Below are 20,696 nucleotides of genomic sequence, written 5' to 3'. Positions count from 1 at the left end.
GTGACGAATCTCCTGGTGCCATTTTCCCGGTTGCTGTTTCTTAAGATTCTTGACTTTTCGGGAGTAGAAATTTTGCTTGCACTTAGCAATCTCTCTTCGAACTGTATCTCGTAGGGTTTTGTACAATGGGATATTACCTAGCAGATAAGCTTTCTGACGTTGTGAGATGATCGTAAGAACTCGGTTGGTGATCCAGGGCTTATCATCAGAGCGACGTTTAATGCAGGTTGGTGGGAAGATCTGGAGGTAGCGAGCTCGAAGTGATGAAGCAAAGGACTCTACCATTTCAACAGCATCACGACATTCGTTGAGACAAGTCCAGTTCTCTGATGTGAGCCACTGGCCGAAGGTACGGATGTTGGAGTCCCTCATAGGCCGAATTGTCGTCTTACGTGGCGCAGAATTAAGAATTACATTAATAGGGTCGATGATGATGGTTCGATGGTCACTAGTTGAGATGGGGCTGGTTACAACAGGTTCCTTGTATAAATCAGAGGAGTCAGTGAAGACTTTATCTAAGATGTTATGACCTCTGGTGGGCTTCGAGACGATTTGTTGGAACCCTAGTTCGTCAAGAAGAGGAGCAGTGTTAAGGTCGTTGAAGTCACCTAAAATCATGAACTTCGCATCGGGATGTTGTGACTTTAAATGATCAACCATAAACTGCAGGCTGTCAATAATTTCATCTTTCAACGGAGACTGGGGAGGGTAGTACACAGCACATAAAAACAGAATACGAGTTTTACTGAGAACCAGCTTTAACCATAGTAACTCTAGATGGTTGGGAACAAGGTGTGATTCGATAGGTGTGGCCTTGAAGTCGGAGCTTACGTAGATGGCGACTCCACCACCTTGACGGTCATTACGATCTTTGCGATACATGTCAAAACCAGAGATTGATAATGCACTTGATGGAATGTTGTCGTTTAGCCAAGTTTCAGTTATAACGGCTACTTGCGTCTTATTAACTCTCATAGTTGCCATAAGATCGCTGTGTTTAGAGTTCAGGGATCTTAAATTGGCTAGAAGTATGGCTGGCAATTTGTTATTGAGTTTGTCATAATCCTCCCTCTGAACGGGCACCAAGTTATACAAGTTTGATTTTGTATTGTGGCAAGAAACTTGTTTTCTACAGGAACTTATAAGCACGGGAATAGAACTTTCATTCTTTTGAGTACGTACATACTTTTCATGTGGACACAAGCGTACCTTGTCATTGCCAGTCCTTTTCCGAATATGCTGACCACCTCTCCTGCTTCTCATGTGACTTATACCTAATTCCTTAATGCGAGTATAAGTATCTTGCGAAAAATGATCCGTCCCATAGCTATGGCGAAGAGAGTACAAGGCTTGCCTAGTATAGCACACACGAGATCTATTGCTACTTGACTTCACAGCACAAGACATTGACAGAGTGCGTTCATCCATGGTCACTCTATTCATCCAGGATCTCAGAGTAGGTTCATCAATTGATGGTGATATTAGCATAACAATGCCAGCCTTCTCAGCTACATGCACTGTACTAAGACAGTGTATCAAGTACAGCATGCAGATAATCCAAACTTGAGCAGAAAACATACTGATTTTACTCCAAAGCAGAATTGTCAAATGATGTGAAGATTGGCAAGTAGCTTGACAACAACTAGTAAAAACACATGACACTGTCTCTGAATGAAATATTACTCTGGATACAACGTTATCAGCAAATAATTGTGGAGGTGTGGCAGCAGCACAACAGCGCCCATTTTCATGTACATTCCCCTGAATCACAATATGCCCTACTATCAAAGTGTGAAACCCTTTGGAAAGTTGTATATTGTCAGAATGTTTATTTCGGTAACCGTACTGATTTGATTTGTACATTACAGATCTTTCCTGGTAATTCTGATCGAGATAGCCTAGTTGAAAATGGAATCAGCCCACCTTTGACAGCTAGGTTCATCCGTCTCCATCCTGTAACTTGGCACAGGCACATCAGCTTGAGATGGGAACTCATTGGACAGGGTCCTGTTACATGTAAGCTCAAGAGAATTTTATTAACATTTCCATATACTAAGTCTAATAATAATAATTATACATAAAGCGCAGATACTTTGCATATAATATTCGTCTATGCTACAAGAGCTCGTGATTTGATTAATATTTACAATTCTACAACATAACGTTAGGTGACAAGATGTGCTTTTGGTTTTGACTTAAAAGCACATTCGATTGTGATTTCCTAAACTCTAATGGTAAGTTATTCCACAATTTTGGGCAAGCGGTAATATTAATAAATTGACAGCAGGCTCTCATTAAAAGAAATAACATCCCATATAAACTTTATCCATTTTGTATCACTCAATGAGACGGGATACCATGAACAAGGAATGCGAATGTAGTCAAGATTGTAATCATCATAAGGAAGAGAATATCATGAGGTTTGTTTGTAATATTAAAGCATGTCCTTGAGTTTGAGTCGATAATAAAAGGGAAAGCCGAAGAAAAAGTAAAATCGTATTCTACACCTTTTTCAAGCTTATTGCATGAAAAAACAGCATTTTTTTAGATTATCACATTGGAAGGTTGCGTTTAGGAGAGCCATTACTTTGAACATCGTATTCCAGACCATAATTGATCGCAGGTTTCGCGAGAATATTGAGGCCCTATTTGATGACGTCGTGGGGTGAAGTAAGTGCAAACCCGGAAGTATCGGTCGTTGGACAGAGCTAATAGATAACTAGCTTACCGGAGTGATTGTCTCGTCGAAATTAACTCGATGAGAGCGAAATGATGAATGCTTTGACTGTAAATCCCACGACCCATCTGGTCTGAATAACACAAAGTATGAGATATTTAATTACTAATTACTTTAATTCTCATGTAAATCTTTGTTTTTATCCTTCTGACTTTCTATCTTTTTTTAGTTTATTCTTTGTTTTCATATTTCAATTATCTTCTCTTCTTATCTCTCCTCATGTATTTCTTCGTTGTTTTTATTGCATCATTTTCTCTTTATATCTTTTCTTATGTTATTCTTTGTTTTTACCCTTCAAGTATCTTCTCTTTCTGTCTTTCCTTATGTAATTCTTTGTTTTTGTCCTTCTATCATCTTCTCTTTCTATATATCTTTCTATATTTCTGTGTTTTTCTCATGTTATCTTAATATGATCTTCCTTTATGTAATTCTTCAGTTTCTACTTCTTTCATCTTCTCTCCCCATCAGAATACGATTTTCAAAGTAGCCATTATCCTAAACACAACCTTCTAAAGTGATAAACTAGACGCTGTTGTGTTTTTCATGCACTAAGCTTGAAAAGGGTGTGCATTTATGTTTGTTCGATATTGTCCTTTAACAAAATAAATTAGGGACCCAAACCTGAGAGCCTCATGACTTTCCTCTTTGATGTAATATCAACTCTTAGGTTGTTTTTATATTTTGTATGGTTTAATTTGGAACACTTCTTCACATTTTTGCTTTCTTTCATTCATTTGTAAGGTTTTATGGCACTTAACATTTGTTGTATGCAGATACTGTTGCGATCCTCTAGTTTCTAATCATTTATACGGGAAATTTCCTGCCTTCTTTAAGCGTAGCAGATTCCGAGATCACGTGTGAATTAAGACAAACCGAGCCATAATCGATGATTTTGCATGCATCTCACAGTGGTAAAGGCAAGCTCTGGATGCTGAACATAAAATAAAATGCTCTTGAGGACTTTTAAGTAATACTGTTCTCAAGACATTCTTCAGGACAGTATTTAAAGTACCATAAATGATTATAGACATAATGATCATGGGTTTGTAAGACATTTCTCAGAATCCTTAACTGGAAATTAACTTACAGCTTTGCATGTCAATCATTATAGCAAAGAAATGAACATTACAATTAAGTACCAATATGTACCTATAAAAGGAATAAATGTTTAATAGACTGACTATTTTGTTAAGTTTAACTCATTACGTTAGGTGAATGATCAAACTTACTGTTCGAAAGGTATTCAGTTGCGATATAAAAATGTATGTAATTCCATTTGATTCCGTACTTAACTTTCAAATTTTGCAAGATAAATTTAAGGAACTTCTTAATACTAGTTCGAATCCCGAATTTTGATAACAAATAATATAGAAGATTATCATGTTTTTCTTTGATTTTATATCATGTTGATTCTAGCATTGGTGTTTTAAAATCCTCTCATGTATCATAGTTGCTCCTGTCCCCGGAAAGATTGGCATAGAAGATGGTCGCATAGGTACTAGTAGTCTCTCTGCGTCATCTTGCTGGGATATCAATCATTGCGTAGCTCGCTCTAGACTCAATCAGCCAGAAGAGGGCGCTCTAAGAGGAGCCTGGTCAGCTTCAGTGAGTATACAGATTACATCCCACTTTCTTGTCATCCGAGATTGCAAAGCTACATGTACTCTCACTGGCTTTAATGTAGTGCGCAGACTCAATTATTGCTTTCCCATATGTTCATTCGCTTTCCTTTGTGTAAAGTTATAATAATAATAATTATAATAATCAGTTTTTATATAGCGCTTATTAGAATCACTAAGCGCTCCCGAACTTGGATATTATTACCCCGTCTTTAGCTGTGCTGCCATTGCGGCGCTCTAGCATTTCAAAGAATTAATTTCTGCCAGGTACACATTTATTATTATTATTATTATTATTATTATTATTTATTTGACCAATCGGAAAACATACAATTAGTATAACAATCAGATAATACATAGATATTTCATAATACATGGAGAGGGAGAGAGAGAAGGATTTAATCTGCTGGTTAGGGATGACAAATGCAATTGAAATTGCTATTACTCGAAAGCATGTCACCCCCACCTGGGTTGAGTGTGGCAAATGTAGATTAATGTCTTTCCAAAGGGCATTAGTGCCGCGGCGGGTCTCGAACCGCGGACCTTGTGATCGACAGTCCGGCGACTGAACCACTCGACCACGGCACCTCTAGTATTGAAGTATTGACTATTTTCAAGTATTGAAAATTAAACCGCTCATAAGCATAAACATCAGGTAAGATATATCATTGGAAACTCCGAAAATATATTGATGGAACTTCTTGCGCCAATCACAAATTCATTGTGATGCATTGATAGCACCATTTCTCAGCAAAGCTGCCCATTAAGACTCACCTTTGTGTCAGAGATGAAAAACAGTCATGTTTCATAATTGTTTGTGATGAAAATGAAATAACCACCTCATCCATTAGATAGGATTTGTTACCTGTCATTACCTGTCATATAATGCGCCTTGTTATACTTGACCTGCTTATATTCATAAGATCAGTTGGTCCGATTGGTAGAGTCCATCCATTCACTCATTGTAATTCACTAATTTTCACAGCGGAACGATGTGAACCAGTGGATACAAGTTGACCTCAGTGCTACTTTTGAGGTCACCGGAGTCATCACACAAGGCAGGAATTACAGCTATGAAGATTGGGTCACGTCCTATCAAATATCTTACAGCATCGATGGCCAAGACTGGACCATGGTGGAAGACTATGAGGAAGGACCAAAGGTGAGACAGTTTAAAAGAGCATCCAGGGCCCAACAATAATGATTTAAGTTACTGTAATTTCCTCTGAGAAAAAAGAGGAAGAGAGAGAGGGAGAGAGAGAGAGAGAACAATAATGAAAGGAAGAGAGAGAGAGAGAGACAGAGTAAATAAAAGAAAGGAAGACAAACGGAGGGATACAAAGTAGAAAGTTAGAGAGGGGAAATAAGGAGCTGCAAACACGTGTACATTTATATTTTTTAGTCAACTAAGGAACGAGAATCACTGGATGAAGCAATCTGCATAAAGACATACCATACACAAACTACAAATCACAGCTATCTGGTATAGCCCTACTCTCATGTCACATTATGCAAGTTCCGCTCAAAGAATTTAATTTAGAAAAATATATTACATATATATATGGCAAGATCAACAGTACATAATATGTCTCTCATCTGGAAGAGCCGAGGCCTATCTCTCAGTCTGAAGGTTCGTCTGCTTCAAGCAACTTCTTTCTCTATTGCGACTTAGGGAAGCGAGTCCTGGGCCATGACAAAGAATGACAGAAAGAGAGTTGATGCCTTTGAAATGTGTGCTACAGGAGGCTGTTGCAGGTGTCATGGAAAGATAAAAAGACAAATGTGTGGGTCCTTGAAAAGATTGGAACAGACTTGACCATCAGAAGAGGAATCATGGAAAGAAAACTTAACTATTTTGGAAACATTGTTAGGAGATCTGAAGGTGTTGAGAAGCAAATACTGCAAGGAGCAGTCGAAGGAAAACGGGGTAGAGTTCGTCCACTAATATCTTGGACTGATAATATTAAGAAAGTGTCTGGACAAGGAATGAAAGGTAAAACACAAAAGGCAGGTGAAACAGTTGCACGGCGTGCTCTCGTGAAGACCAGAGCAGCGCCTTACAGCGCCACCTGAAGTTGATGATGATGATATTATAAAGAGTTGGGATTGATATCAAATTACAATCTTTCAATTCAAATCAATTATTCCTACTATCAAAGTGTGAAACCCTTTGGAAAGTTGTATATTGTCAGAATGTTTATTTCGGTAACCGTACTGATTTGATTTGTACATTACAGATCTTTCCTGGTAATTCTGATCGAGATAGCCTAGTTGAAAATGGAATCAGCCCACCTGTGACAGCTAGGTTCATCCGTCTCCATCCTGTAACTTGGCACAGGCACATCAGCTTGAGATGGGAACTCATTGGACAGGGTCCTGTTACATGTAAGCTCAAGAGAATTTTATTAACATTTCCATATACTAAGTCTAATAATAATAATTATACATAAAGCGCAGATACTTTGCATATAATATTCGACTATGCTACAAGAGCTCGTGATTTGATTAATATTTACAATTCTACAACATAACGTGACAAGATGTGCTTTTGGTTTTGACTTAAAAGCACATTCGATTGTGATTTCCTAAACTCTAATGGTAAGTTATTCCACAATTTTGGGCAAGTGGTAATATTAATAAATTGACAGCAGGCTCTCATTAAAAGAAATAACATCCTATATAAACTTTATCCATTTTGTATCACTCAATGAGACGGGATACCATGAACAAGGAATGCGAATGTAGTCAAGATTGTAATCATCATAAGGAAGAGAATATCATGAGGTTTGTTTGTAATATTAAAGCATGTCCTTGAGTTTGAGTCGATAATAAAAGGGAAAGCCGAAGAAAAAGAAAAACGGTCGTATTCTACACCTTTTTCAAGCTTATTGCATGACAAAACAGCATTTTTTTAGTTTATCACATTAGAAGGTTGCGTTTAGGAGAGCCATTACTTTGAACATCGTATTCCAGACCATAATTGATCGCAAGTTTCGCGAGAATATTGAGGCCCGATTTGATGACGTCGTGGGGTGAAGTAAGTGCAAACCCGGAAGTATCGGTCGTTGGACAGAGCTTATAGATAACTAGCTTACCGGAGTGATTGTCTCGTCGAAATTAACTCGATGAGAGCGAAATGATGAATGCTTTGACTGTAAATCCCACGACCCATCTGGTCTGAATAACACAAATGATGTGTTATTTTATTACTTACTACTTTAATTCTCATGTAAATCTTTGTTTTTATTCTTCTGCCATCTTTACTTTCTATCTTTTTTTAGGTCATTCTTTGTTTTCATATTTCAATTATCTTCTCTTCTTATCTCTCCTCATGTATTTCTTCGTTTTTGTTATTGCATCATTTTCTCTTTATATCTTTACTTATGTTATTTTTTGTTTTTACCGTTCAAGTATCTTCTCTTTCTGTCTTTCTTTATGTATTTGTTTGTTTTCGTCCTTCTATCATCTTCTCTTTCTATATATCTTTCTATATTTCTGTGTTTTTCTCATGTTATCTTATGATCTTTCTTTATGTTATTCTTCAGTTTCAACTTCTTTCATCTTCTCTCCCCATCAGAATACGATTTTCAAAGTAGCCATTATCCTAAACACAACCTTCTAAAGTGATAAATTAAACGCTGTTGTGTTTTTCATGCACTAAGCTTGAAAAGGGTGTATATTTATGCTTGTTCGGTATTGTCCTTTAACAACAACAACATAGGGACCCAAACCTGAGAGCCTCATGACTTTTCTCTTTGATGTAATCTCAAGTCTTAGGTTGTTTTTATATTTTGTACGGTTTAATTTGGAACACTTCTTCACATTTTTGCTTTCTTTCATTCATTGATAAGGTTTTATGGCACTTAACATTTGTTGTATGCAGATACTGTTGTGATCCTCTAGTTGCTAATCATTTATACGGGAAATTTCCTGCCTTCTTTAAGCGTAGCAGTTTCCGACATCACGTGTGAATAAGACAAACCGCGCCATAATCGATGATTTTGCATGCATCTCACAGTGGTAAAGGCAAGCTCTGGATGCTGAACATAAAATAAAATGCTCTTGAGGACTTTTAAGTAATACTGTTCTCAAGACATTCTTCAGGACAGTATTTAAAGTACCATAAATGATTATAGACATAATGATCATGGGTTTGTAAGACATTTCTCAGAATCCTTAACTGGAAATTAACTTACAGCTTTGCATGTCAATCATTATAGCAAAGAAATGAACATTACAATTAAGTACCAATATGTACCTATATAAAAGGAATGAATGTTTAATAGACTGACTATTTTGTTAAGTTTAAGTCATTACGTTAGGTGAATGATCAAACTTACTGTTCGAAAGGTATTCTGTTGCGATATAAAAATGTATGTAATTCCATTTGATTCCGTACTTAACTTTCAAATTTTGCAACATAAATTTAAGGAACTTCTTAATACCAGTTCGAATCCCGAATTTTGATAAGAAATTAGATAGAAGATTATCATGTTTTTCTTTGATTTTATATCATGTTGATTCTAGCATTGGTGTTTTAAAATCCTCTCATGTATCATAGTTGCTCCTGTCCACGGAAAGATTGGCATAGAAGATGGTCGCATAGGTACTAGTAGTCTCTCTGCGTCATCTTGCTGGGATATCAATCATTGCGTAGCTCGCTCTAGACTCAATCAGCCAGAAGAGGGCGCTCTAAGAGGAGCCTGGTCGGCTTCAGTGAGTATACAGATTACATCCCACTTTCTTGTCATCCGAGATTGCAAAGCTACATGTACTCTCACTGGCTTTAATGTAGTGCGCAGACTCAATAATATCATTGGAAACTCCGAAAATATATTGATGGAACCTCTTGTGCCAATCACAAATTCATTGTGATGCATTGATAGCACCATTTCTCAGCAAAGCTGCCCAATTAAGACTCATTTTTGTGTCAGAGATGAAAAACAGTCATGTTTCATAATTGTTTGTGATGAAAATGAGTAACCACCTCATCCATTAGATAGGATTCGTTACCTGTCATTACCTGTCATATAATGCGCCTTGTTATACTTGACCTGCTTATATTCATAAGATCAGTTGGTCCGATTGGTAGAGTCCATCCATTCACTCATTGTGATTCACTAATTTTCACAGTGGAACGATGTGAACCAGTGGATACAAGTTGACCTCAATGCTAACTTTGAGGTCACCGGAGTCATCACACAAGGCAGGAATTACAGCTATGAAGATTGGGTCACGTCCTATCAAATATCTTACAGCATCGATGGCCAAGACTGGACCATGGTGGAAGACTATGAGGAAGGACCAAAGGTGAGACAGTTTAAAACAGCATCCAGGGCCCAACAATAATGATTTAAGTTACTGTAATTTCCTCTGAGAAAAAAGAGGAAGAGAGAGAGGGAGAGAGAGAGAGAGAACAATAATGAAAGGAAGAGAGAGAGAGAGAGACAGAGTAAATAAAAGAAAGGAAGACAAACGGAGGGATACAAAGTAGAAAGTTAGAGAGGGGAAATAAGGAGCTGCAAACACGTGTACATTTATATTTTTTAGTCAACTAAGGAACGAGAATCACTGGATGAAGCAATCTGCATAAAGACATACAATACACAAACTACAAATCACAGCTATCTGGTATAGCCCTACTCTCATGTCACATTATGCAAGTTCCGCTCAAAGAATTTAATTTAGAAAAATATATTACATATATATGGCAAGATCAACAGTACATAATATGTCTCTCATCTGGAAGAGCCGAGGCCTATCTCTCAGTCTGAAGGTTCGTCTGCTTCAAGCAACTTCTTTCTCTATTGCGACTTAGGGAAGCGAGTCCTGGGCCATGACAAAGAATGACAGAAAGAGAGTTGATGCCTGTGCTACAGGAGGCTGTTGCAGGTGTCATGGAAAGATAAAAAGACAAATGTGTGGGTCCTTGAAAAGATTGGAACAGACTTGACCATCAGAAGAGGAATCATGGAAAGAAAACTTAACTATTTTGGGCACATTGTTAGGAGATCTGAAGGTGTTGAGAAGCAAATACTGCAAGGAGCAGTCGAAGGAAAACGGGGTAGAGTTCGTCCACTAATATCTTGGACTGATAATATTAAGAAAGTGTCTGGACAAGGAATGAAAGGTAAAACACAAAAGGCAGGTGAAACAGTTGCACGGCGTGCTCTCGTGAAGACCAGAGCAGCGCCTTACAGCGCCACCTGAAGTTGATGATGATGATATTATAAAGAGTTGGGATTGATATCAAATTACAATCTTTCAATTCAAATCAATTATTCCTACTATCAAAGTGTGAAACCCTTTGGAAAGTTGTATATTGTCAGAATGTTTATTTCGGTAACCGTACTGATTTGATTTGTACATTACAGATCTTTCCTGGTAATTCTGATCGAGATAGCCTAGTTGAAAATGGAATCAGCCCACCTGTGACAGCTAGGTTCATCCGTCTCCATCCTGTAACTTGGCACAGGCACATCAGCTTGAGATGGGAACTCATTGGACAGGGTCCTGTTACATGTAAGCTCAAGAGAATTTTATTAACATTTCCATATACTAAGTCTAATAATAATAATTATACATAAAGCGCAGATACTTTGCATATAATATTCGACTATGCTACAAGAGCTCGTGATTTGATTAATATTTACAATTCTACAACATAACGTTAGGTGACAAGATGTGCTTTTGGTTTTGACTTAAAAGCACATTCGATTGTGATTTCCTAAACTCTAATGGTAAGTTATTCTACAATTTTGGGCAAGCGGTAATATTAATAAATTGACAGCAGGCTCTCATTAAAAGAAATAACATCCCATATAAACTTTATCCATTTTGTATCACTCAATGAGACGGGATACCATAAACAAGGAATGCGAATGTAGTCAAGATTGTAATCATCATAAGGAAGAGAATATCATGAGGTTTGTTTGTAATATTAAAGCATGTCCTTGAGTTTGAGTCGATAATAAAAGGGAAAGCCGAAGAAAAAGTAAAATCGTATTCTACACCTTTTTCAAGCTTATTGCATGAAAAAACAACATTTTTTTAGTTTATCACATTGGAAGGTTGCGTTTAGGAGAGCCATTACTTTGAACATCGTATTCCAGACCATAATTGATCGCAGGTTTCGCGAGAATATTGAGGCCCGATTTGATGACGTCGTGGGGTGAAGTAAGTGCAAACCCGGAAGTATCGGTCGTTGGACAGAGCTAATAGATAACTAGCTTACCGGAGTGATTGTCTCGTCGAAATTAACTCGATGAGAGCGAAATGATGAATGCTTTGACTGTAAATCCCACGACCCATCTGGTCTGAATAACACAAAGTATGAGATATTTAATTACTAATTACTTTAATTCTCATGTAAATCTTTGTTTTTATCCTTCTGCCATCTTTACTTTCTATCTTTTTTTAGTTTATTCTTTGTTTTCATATTTCAATTATCTTCTCTTCTTATCTCTCCTCATGTATTTCTTCGTTGTTTTTATTGCATCATTTTCTCTTTATATCTTTTCTTATGTTATTCTTTGTTTTTACCCTTCAAGTATCTTCTCTTTCTGTCTTTCCTTATGTAATTCTTTGTTTTTGTCCTTCTATCATCTTCTCTTTCTATATATCTTTCTATATTTCTGTGTTTTTCTCATGTTATCTTAATATGATCTTCCTTTATGTAATTCTTCAGTTTCTACTTCTTTCATCTTCTCTCCCCATCAGAATACGATTTTCAAAGTAGCCATTATCCTAAACACAACCTTCTAAAGTGATAAACTAGACGCTGTTGTGTTTTTCATGCACTAAGCTTGAAAAGGGTGTGCATTTATGTTTGTTCGGTATTGTCCTTTAACAAAATAAATTAGGGACCCAAACCTGAGAGCCTCATGACTTTCCTCTTTGATGTAATATCAACTCTTAGGTTGTTTTTATATTTTGTATGGTTTAATTTGGAACACTTCTTCACATTTTTGCTTTCTTTCATTCATTTGTAAGGTTTTATGGCACTTAACATTTGTTGTATGCAGACACTGTTGCGATCCTCTAGTTTCTAATCATTTATACGGGAAATTTCCTGCCTTCTTTAAGCGTAGCAGATTCCGAGATCACGTGTGAATTAAGACAAACCGAGCCATAATCGATGATTTTGCATGCATCTCACAGTGGTAAAGGCAAGCTCTGGATGCTGAACATAAAATAAAATGCTCTTGAGGACTTTTAAGTAATACTGTTCTCAAGACATTCTTCAGGACAGTATTTAAAGTACCATAAATGATTATAGACATAATGATCATGGGTTTGTAAGACATTTCTCAGAATCCTTAACTGGAAATTAACTTACAGCTTTGCATGTCAATCATTATAGCAAAGAAATGAACATTACAATTAAGTACCAATATGTACCTATAAAAGGAATAAATGTTTAATAGACTGACTATTTTGTTAAGTTTAACTCATTACGTTAGGTGAATGATCAAACTTACTGTTCGAAAGGTATTCAGTTGCGATATAAAAATGTATGTAATTCCATTTGATTCCGTACTTAACTTTCAAATTTTGCAAGATAAATTTAAGGAACTTCTTAATACTAGTTCGAATCCCGAATTTTGATAACAAATAATATAGAAGATTATCATGTTTTTCTTTGATTTTATATCATGTTGATTCTAGCATTGGTGTTTTAAAATCCTCTCATGTATCATAGTTGCTCCTGTCCCCGGAAAGATTGGCATAGAAGATGGTCGCATAGGTACTAGTAGTCTCTCTGCGTCATCTTGCTGGGATATCAATCATTGCGTAGCTCGCTCTAGACTCAATCAGCCAGAAGAGGGCGCTCTAAGAGGAGCCTGGTCAGCTTCAGTGAGTATACAGATTACATCCCACTTTCTTGTCATCCGAGATTGCAAAGCTACATGTACTCTCACTGGCTTTAATGTAGTGCGCAGACTCAATTATTGCTTTCCCATATGTTCATTCGCTTTCCTTTGTGTAAAGTTATAATAATAATAATTATAATAATCAGTTTTTATATAGCGCTTATTAGAATCACTAAGCGCTCCCGAACTTGGATATTATTACCCCGTCTTTAGCTGTGCTGCCATTGCGGCGCTCTAGCATTTCAAAGAATTAATTTCTGCCAGGTACACATTTATTATTATTATTATTATTATTATTATTATTATTTATTTGACCAATCGGAAAACATACAATTAGTATAACAATCAGATAATACATAGATATTTCATAATACATTCAAACAGCTTTAGGAAAGTGGAGTGGAGAGGGAGAGAGAGAAGGATTTAATCTGCTGGTTAGGGATGACAAATGCAATTGAAATTGCTATTACTCGAAAGCATGTCACCCCCACCTGGGTTGAGTGTGGCAAATGTAGATTAATGTCTTTCCAAAGGGCATTAGTGCCGCGGCGGGTCTCGAACCGCGGACCTTGTGATCGACAGTCCGGCGACTGAACCACTCGACCACGGCACCTTTAGTATCAAAGTATTGACTATTTTCAAGTATTGAAAATTAAACCGCTCATAGGCCTAAACATCAGGTAAGATATATCATTGGAAACTCCGAAAATATATTGATGGAACTTCTTGTGCCAATCACAAATTCATTGTGATGCATTGATAACACCATTTCTCAGCAAAGCTGCCCTTTAAGACTCACCTTTGTGTCAGAGATGAAAAACAGTCATGTTTCATAATTGTTTGTGATGAAAATGAAATAACCACCTCATCCATTAGATAGGATTTGTTACCTGTCATTACCTGTCATATAATGCGCCTTGTTATACTTGACCTGCTTATATTCATAAGATTAGTTGGTCCGATTGGTAGAGTCCATCCATTCACTCATTGTGATTCACTAACTTTCACAGCGGAACGATGTGAACCAGTGGATACAAGTTGACCTCAGTGCTAACTTTGAGGTCACCGGAGTCATCACACAAGGCAGGAATTACAGCTATGAAGATTGGGTCACGTCCTTTCAAATATCTTACAGCATCGATGGCCAAGACTGGACCATGGTGGAAGACTATGAGGAAGGACCAAAGGTGAGACAGTTTAAAACAGCATCCAGGGCCCAACAATAATGATTTAAGTTACTGTAATTTCCTCTGAGAAAAAAGAGGAAGAGAGAGAGGGAGAGAGAGAGAGAGAACAATAATGAAAGGAAGAGAGAGAGAGAGAGACAGAGTAAATAAAAGAAAGGAAGACAAACGGAGGGATACAAAGTAGAAAGTTAGAGAGGGGAAATAAGGAGCTGCAAACACGTGTACATTTATATTTTTTAGTCAACTAAGGAACGAGAATCACTGGATGAAGCAATCTGCATAAAGACATACAATACACAAACTACAAATCACAGCTATCTGGTATAGCCCTACTCTCATGTCACATTATGCAAGTTCCGCTCAAAGAATTTAATTTAGAAAAATATATTACATATATATGGCAAGATCAACAGTACATAATATGTCTCTCATCTGGAAGAGCCGAGGCCTATCTCTCAGTCTGAAGGTTCGTCTGCTTCAAGCAACTTCTTTCTCTATTGCGACTTAGGGAAGCGAGTCCTGGGCCATGACAAAGAATGACAGAAAGAGAGTTGATGCCTGTGCTACAGGAGGCTGTTGCAGGTGTCATGGAAAGATAAAAAGACAAATGTGTGGGTCCTTGAAAAGATTGGAACAGACTTGACCATCAGAAGAGGAATCATGGAAAGAAAACTTAACTATTTTGGGCACATTGTTAGGAGATCTGAAGGTGTTGAGAAGCAAATACTGCAAGGAGCAGTCGAAGGAAAACGGGGTAGAGTTCGTCCACTAATATCTTGGACTGATAATATTAAGAAAGTGTCTGGACAAGGAATGAAAGGTAAAACACAAAAGGCAGGTGAAACAGTTGCACGGCGTGCTCTCGTGAAGACCAGAGCAGCGCCTTACAGCGCCACCTGAAGTTGATGATGATGATATTATAAAGAGTTGGGATTGATATCAAATTACAATCTTTCAATTCAAATCAATTATTCCTACTATCAAAGTGTGAAACCCTTTGGAAAGTTGTATATTGTCAGAATGTTTATTTCGGTAACCGTACTGATTTGATTTGTACATTACAGATCTTTCCTGGTAATTCTGATCGAGATAGCCTAGTTGAAAATGGAATCAGCCCACCTGTGACAGCTAGGTTCATCCGTCTCCATCCTGTAACTTGGCACAGGCACATCAGCTTGAGATGGGAACTCATTGGACAGGGTCCTGTTACATGTAAGCTCAAGAGAATTTTATTAACATTTCCATATACTAAGTCTAATAATAATAATTATACATAAAGCGCAGATACTTTGCATATAATATTCGACTATGCTACAAGAGCTCGTGATTTGATTAATATTTACAATTCTACAACATAACGTTAGGTGACAAGATGTGCTTTTGGTTTTGACTTAAAAGCACATTCGATTGTGATTTCCTAAACTCTAATGGTAAGTTATTCTACAATTTTGGGCAAGCGGTAATATTAATAAATTGACAGCAGGCTCTCATTAAAAGAAATAACATCCCATATAAACTTTATCCATTTTGTATCACTCAATGAGACGGGATACCATAAACAAGGAATGCGAATGTAGTCAAGATTGTAATCATCATAAGGAAGAGAATATCATGAGGTTTGTTTGTAATATTAAAGCATGTCCTTGAGTTTGAGTCGATAATAAAAGGGAAAGCCGAAGAAAAAGTAAAATCGTATTCTACACCTTTTTCAAGCTTATTGCATGAAAAAACAGCATTTTTTTAGTTTATCACATTGGAAGGTTGCGTTTAGGAGAGCCATTACTTTGAACATCGTATTCCAGACCATAATTGATCGCAGGTTTCGCGAGAATATTGAGGCCCGATTTGATGACGTCGTGGGGTGAAGTAAGTGCAAACCCGGAAGTATCGGTCGTTGGACAGAGCTGATAGATAACTAGCTTACCGGAGTGATTGTCTCGTCGAAATTAACTCGATGAGAGCGAAATGATGAATGCTTTGACTGTAAATCCCACGACCCATCTGGTCTGAATAACACAAAGTATGAGATATTTAATTACTAATTACTTTAATTCTCATGTAAATCTTTCTTTTTATCCTTCTGCCATCTTTACTTTCTATCTTTTTTTAGGTTATTCTTTGTTTTCATATTTCAATTATCTTCTCTTCTTATCTCTCTTCATGTATTTCTTCGTTGTTGTTATTGCATCATTTTCTCTTTATATCTTTACTTATGTTATTCTTTGTTTTTACCCTTCAAGTATCTTCTCTTTCTGTCTTTCCTTATGTATTTCTTTGTTTTCGTCCTTCTATCATCTTCTCTTTCTATATATCTTTCTATATTTCTGTGTTTTTCTCAAGTTATCTTGTGATCTTCCTTTATGTTATTCTTCGGTTTCAACTTCTTTCATCTTCTCTCCCCATCAGAATACGATTTTCAAAGTAGCCATTAACCTAAACAAGACCTTCTAAAGTGATAAACTAAACGCTTTTGTGTTTTTCATGCACTAAGCTTGAAAAGGGTGTACATTTATGTTTGTTCGGTATTGTCCTTTAACAAAATAAATTAGGGACCCAAACCTGAGAGCCTCATGACTTTCCTCTTTGATGTAATATCAATTCTTAGGTTGTTTTTTATATTTTGTATGGTTTAATTTGGAACACTTCTTCACATTTTTGCTTTCTTTCATTCATTTGTAAGGTTTTATGGCACTTAACATTTGTTGTATGCAGATACTGTTGTGATCCTCTAGTTTCTAATCATTTATACGGGAAATTTCCTGCCTTCTTTAAGCGTAGCAGATTCCGAGATCACGTGTGAATTAAGACAAACCGCGCCGTAGTCGATGATTTTGCATGCATCTCACAGTGGTAAAGGCAAGCTCTGGATGCTGAACATAAAATAAAATGCTCTTGAGGACTTTTAAGTAATACTGTTCTCAAGACATTCTTCAGGACAGTATTTAAAGTACCATAAATGATTAAAGACATAATGATCATGGGTATGTAAGACATTTCTCAGAATCCTTAACTGGAAATTAACTTACAGCTTTGCATGTCAATCATTATAGCAAAGAAATGAACATTACAATTAAGTACCAATATGTACCTCAGTATAAAAGGAATAAATGTTTAATAGACTGACTATTTTGTTAAGTTTAACTCATTACGTTAGGTGAATGATCAAACTTACTGTTCGAAAGGTATTCAGTTGCGATATAAAAATGTATGTAATTCCATTTGATTCCGTACTTAACTTTCAAATTTTGCAAGATAAATTTAAGGAACTTCTTAATACTAGTTCGAATCCCGAATTTTGATAACAAAAGAAGATTATTATGTTTTTCTTTGATTTTATATCATGTTGATTCTAGCAATGGTGTTTTAAAATCCTCTCATGTATCATAGTTGCTCCTGTCCCCGGAAAGATTGGCATAGAAGATGGTCGCATAGGTACTAGTAGTCTCTCTGCGTCATCTTGCTGGGATATCAATCATTGCGTAGCTCGCTCTAGACTCAATCAGCCAGAAGAGGGCGCTCTAAGAGGAGCCTGGTCAGCTTCAGTGAGTATACAGATTACATCCCACTTTCTTGTCATCCGAGATTGCAAAGCTACATGTACTCTCACTGGCTTTAATGTAGTGCGCAGACTCAATTATTGCTTTCCCATATGTTCATTCGCTTTCCTTTGTGTAAAGTTATAATAATAATAATAATAATAATCAGTTTTTATATAGCGCTTATTAGAATCACTAAGCGCTCCCGAACTTGGATATTATTACCCCGTCTTTAGCTGTGCTGCCATTGCGGCGCTCTAGCATTTCAAAGAATTAATTTCTGCCAGGTACACATTTATTATTATTATTATTATTATTATTATTATTTATTTGACCAATCGGAAAACATACAATTAGTATAACAATCAGATAATACATAGATATTTCATAATACATTCAAACAGCTTTAGGAAAGTGGAGTGGAGAGGGAGAGAGAGAAGGATTTAATCTGCTGGTTAGGGATGACAAATGCAATTGAAATTGCTATTACTCGAAAGCATGTCACCCCCACCTGGGTTGAGTGTGGCAAATGTAGATTAATGTCTTTCCAAAGGGCATTAGTGCCGCGGCGGGTCTCGAACCGCGGACCTTGTGATCGACAGTCCGGCGACTGAACCACTCGACCACGGCACCTCTAGTATTGAAGTATTGACTATTTTCAAGTATTGAAAATTAAACCGCTCATAAGCTTAAACATCAGGTAAGATATATCATTGGAAACTCCGAAAATATATTGATGGAACTTCTTGCGCCAATCACAAATTCATTGTGATGCATTGATAGCACCATTTCTCAGCAAAGCTGCCCATTAAGACTCACCTTTGTGTCAGAGATGAAAAACAGTCATGTTTCATAATTGTTTGTGATGAAAATGAAATAACCACCTCATCCATTAGATAGGATTTGTTACCTGTCATTACCTGTCATATAATGCGCCTTGTTATACTTGACCTGCTTATATTCATAAGATCAGTTGGTCCGATTGGTAGAGTCCATCCATTCACTCATTGTGATTCACTAATTTTCACAGCGGAACGATGTGAACCAGTGGATACAAGTTGACCTCAGTGCTACTTTTGAGGTCACCGGAGTCATCACACAAGGCAGGAATTACAGCTATGAAGATTGGGTCACGTCCTATCAAATATCTTACAGCATCGATGGCCAAGACTGGACCATGGTGGAAGACTATGAGGAAGGACCAAAGGTGAGACAGTTTAAAACACCATCCAGGGCCCACAATAATGATTTAAGTTACTGTAATTTCCTCTGGGAAAAAAGAGGAAGAGAGAGAGAGGGGAGAGAGATAGAGAGGGAGAGAGAGAGAGAGAGAGAGAGAACAATAATGAAAGGAAGATAGAGACAGAGTAAATAAGAGAAAGGAAGACAAACGGAGGGATACAAAGTAGAAAGTTAGAGAGGGGAAATAAGGAGCTGCAAACACGTGTACATTTATATTTTTTAGTCAACTAAGGAACGAGAATCACTGGATGAAGCAATCTGCATAAAGACATACAATACACAAACTACAAATCACAGCTATCTGGTATAGCCCTACTCTCATGTCACATTATGCAAGTTCCGCTCAAATGATTTAATTTAGAAAAATATATTACATATATATGGCAAGATCAACAGTACATAATATGTCTCTCATCTGGAAGAGCCGAGGCCTATCTCTCAGTCTGAAGGTTCGTCTGCTTCAAGCAACTTCTTTCTCTATTGCGACTTAGGGAAGTGAGTCCTGGGCCATGACAAAGAATGACAGAAAGAGAGTTGATGCCTTTGAAATGTGGTGCTACAGGAGGCTGTTGCAGGTGTCATGGAAAGATAAAAAGACAAATGTGTGGGTCCTTGAAAAGATTGGAACAGACTTGACCATCAGAAGAGGAATCATGGAAAGAAAACTTAACTATTTTGGGCACATTGTTAGGAGATCTGAAGGTGTTGAGAAGCAAATAATGCAAGGAGCAGTCGAAGGAAAACGGGGTAGAGTTCGTCCACTAATATCTTGGACTGATAATATCAAGAAAGTGTCTGGACAAGGAATGAAAGGTGCAACACAAATGGCAGGTGAAACAGTTGCACGGCGTGCTCTCGTGAAGACCACAGCAGCGCTTTACAGCGCCACCTGAAGTTGATGATAATGATATTATAAAGAGTTGGGATTGATATCAAATTACAATCTTTCAATTTAAATCGATTATTCCTACTATCAAAGTGTGAAACCCTTTGGAAAGTTGTATATTGTCAGAATGTTTATTTCGGTAACCGTACTGATTTGATTTGTGCATTACAGATCTTTCCTGGTAATTCTGATCGAGATAGCCTAGTTGAAAATGGAATCAGCCCACCTGTGACAGCTAGGTTCATCCGTCTCCATCCTGTAACTTGGCACAGGCACATCAGCTTGAGATGGGAACTCATTGGACAGGGTCCTGTTACATGTAAGCTCAAGATAATTTTATTAACATTTCCATATACTAAGTCTAATAATAATAATTATACATAAAGCGCAGATACTTTGCATATAATATTCGTCTATGCTACAAGAGCTCGTGATTTGATTAATATTTACAATTCTACAACATAACGTTGGGTGACAAGACGTGCTTTTGGTTTTGACTTAAAAGCACATTCGATTGTGATTTCCTAAACTCTTATGGTAAGTTATTCCACAATTTTGGGCATGCGGTAATATTAATAAATTGACAGCAGGCTCTCATTAAAAAAAATAACATCCC

At 37.0% G+C, this 20,696-nt stretch overlaps 1 protein-coding gene across 1 annotated transcript in view; it reads left to right on the top strand.

The window, feature by feature from the left end:
* Window positions 1-20,696, top strand: part of LOC585784 — a 54,738-nt gene that overhangs the window by 22,792 nt on the left and 11,250 nt on the right. Inside the window, exons 10-19 of the mRNA XM_030991935.1 lie at window positions 1,869-2,016; window positions 4,188-4,342; window positions 9,490-9,666; window positions 10,731-10,878; window positions 13,058-13,212; window positions 14,240-14,416; window positions 15,481-15,628; window positions 17,804-17,958; window positions 18,983-19,159; window positions 20,252-20,399. Of these exons, the coding sequence (XP_030847795.1) occupies window positions 1,869-2,016; window positions 4,188-4,342; window positions 9,490-9,666; window positions 10,731-10,878; window positions 13,058-13,212; window positions 14,240-14,416; window positions 15,481-15,628; window positions 17,804-17,958; window positions 18,983-19,159; window positions 20,252-20,399 (1,588 nt within the window). The remainder of the gene's footprint in view (window positions 1-1,868; window positions 2,017-4,187; window positions 4,343-9,489; window positions 9,667-10,730; window positions 10,879-13,057; window positions 13,213-14,239; window positions 14,417-15,480; window positions 15,629-17,803; window positions 17,959-18,982; window positions 19,160-20,251; window positions 20,400-20,696) is intronic.

The sequence above is a fragment of the Strongylocentrotus purpuratus genome, unplaced genomic scaffold, assembly GCF_000002235.5.
Source record: "Strongylocentrotus purpuratus isolate Spur 01 unplaced genomic scaffold, Spur_5.0 spur5_scaffold_2, whole genome shotgun sequence".
Lineage (NCBI taxonomy): Eukaryota > Metazoa > Echinodermata > Echinoidea > Camarodonta > Strongylocentrotidae > Strongylocentrotus > Strongylocentrotus purpuratus.
Note: the sequence above shows the minus strand (reverse complement) of the source record. Positions and strands in the feature narration are given on the sequence as shown.